General features: G+C 28.5%; 1 protein-coding gene across 1 annotated transcript; it reads right to left on the bottom strand.

Annotated features, from left to right (window-relative positions):
* Positions 1-298: 298 nt before the first annotated feature.
* Positions 299-1,061, bottom strand: EHI_122100 (acetyltransferase, putative). Its single transcript, XM_001914348.1, has one exon. It carries the CDS (start codon positions 964-966, stop codon positions 352-354), a length of 615 nt encoding a protein of 204 aa, XP_001914383.1. The 5' UTR covers positions 967-1,061; the 3' UTR covers positions 299-351.
* Between the last annotated feature and the right edge of the window lie 135 nt (positions 1,062-1,196).

Here is a 1,196-nt window from a genome sequence, read left to right on the forward strand (position 1 = left end):
TTTTAAGTATGTTTATTATGAAAGAAAAAGGTTTAATGTTTAAACACTGATGAAATGTTTTAATAAACATTAATATAAATTACATTATCATTAGAAATAACTAATGAAGTGAATTAAATAATTTATGTATTAAATTGATAAAATAAATTGTTATGATTAATTCTTTCTCTATTTAATTTATTATGACTCAACTTTTATACTTCTAATTTTCATTACCAAACTTTATCTTAGAGATAATTCTTTGTATTTGTATGAATTGAATTTATAATAAATTATCAAACAAGTTGTTTCTTAATATTTGTCATTAAAATAAAGTTAATTACCATTTATAATTATTTCATATATTCTGTCTTAGTCTAATGGAACATCCCTATTCTCTATTGTCCATCCTGGATGTTCTGAAACTCTTCTCCTAACTTTAGCAGGATTTCCAACAGCAATCATATTGTCTGGAACATCATGCGTGACTACACTTCCTGACCCAACAACCGCATTTTCTCCAATTGTTACACCTGGTAAGATGATTGCACCACATCCTATCCATGCTCCATCCTTGATGGTAATTGGTTTTCCATATGCTGTTCCACCACATGCATTTCTGATCTTTGGATCAGTCGAGTGTGTACCACCTATAAGACTAACATTAGGTCCTATCATCACATTATTTCCTATTTTCACTGGTCCACCTTCAAGAATATAACAATTAATGTTAATGACTGTGTTATCTCCAATATCAATGAAATTCCCTCGTGTGCAATTGAATGGCACAAAGACATTGCTATTTTCTCCTAAGTGACCAACTATTGTTTGAAGGATTTCTCTTCTCTTAGTAAAATCTCGTTCATGGTTGAAATCAAATAACTTATTTCCTAATGCAATTGATGCAGCAACTCCATCAGGTGTTGCTGGTATCATAATTTTACCTTCTAACATGTACTTTGTTTCTTGTTCAGCAGTGGTGTTCATCTAGTGTTTTATTGATTTATTATTTGTAGTATTGATTCTCATAAAAACAATATATTCAAAACTATAACAAAATTTTGTTTAGTTGGAACTTCAATACCACCGAAATTTATGACAATTTTATTTTATTTGAAATTTCCTTATTTTCTATACTTCATAAAGAATTATATATAAACAGCAAAAAGAAAGAATAAATAGGAGATGGACTTTTACTTTACATTAAACAATGGTTA

This window comes from Entamoeba histolytica, genomic scaffold, assembly GCF_000208925.1.
Source record: "Entamoeba histolytica HM-1:IMSS scf_1104750518163 genomic scaffold, whole genome shotgun sequence".
NCBI classification, from domain to species: Eukaryota; Evosea; order Mastigamoebida; family Endamoebidae; genus Entamoeba; species Entamoeba histolytica.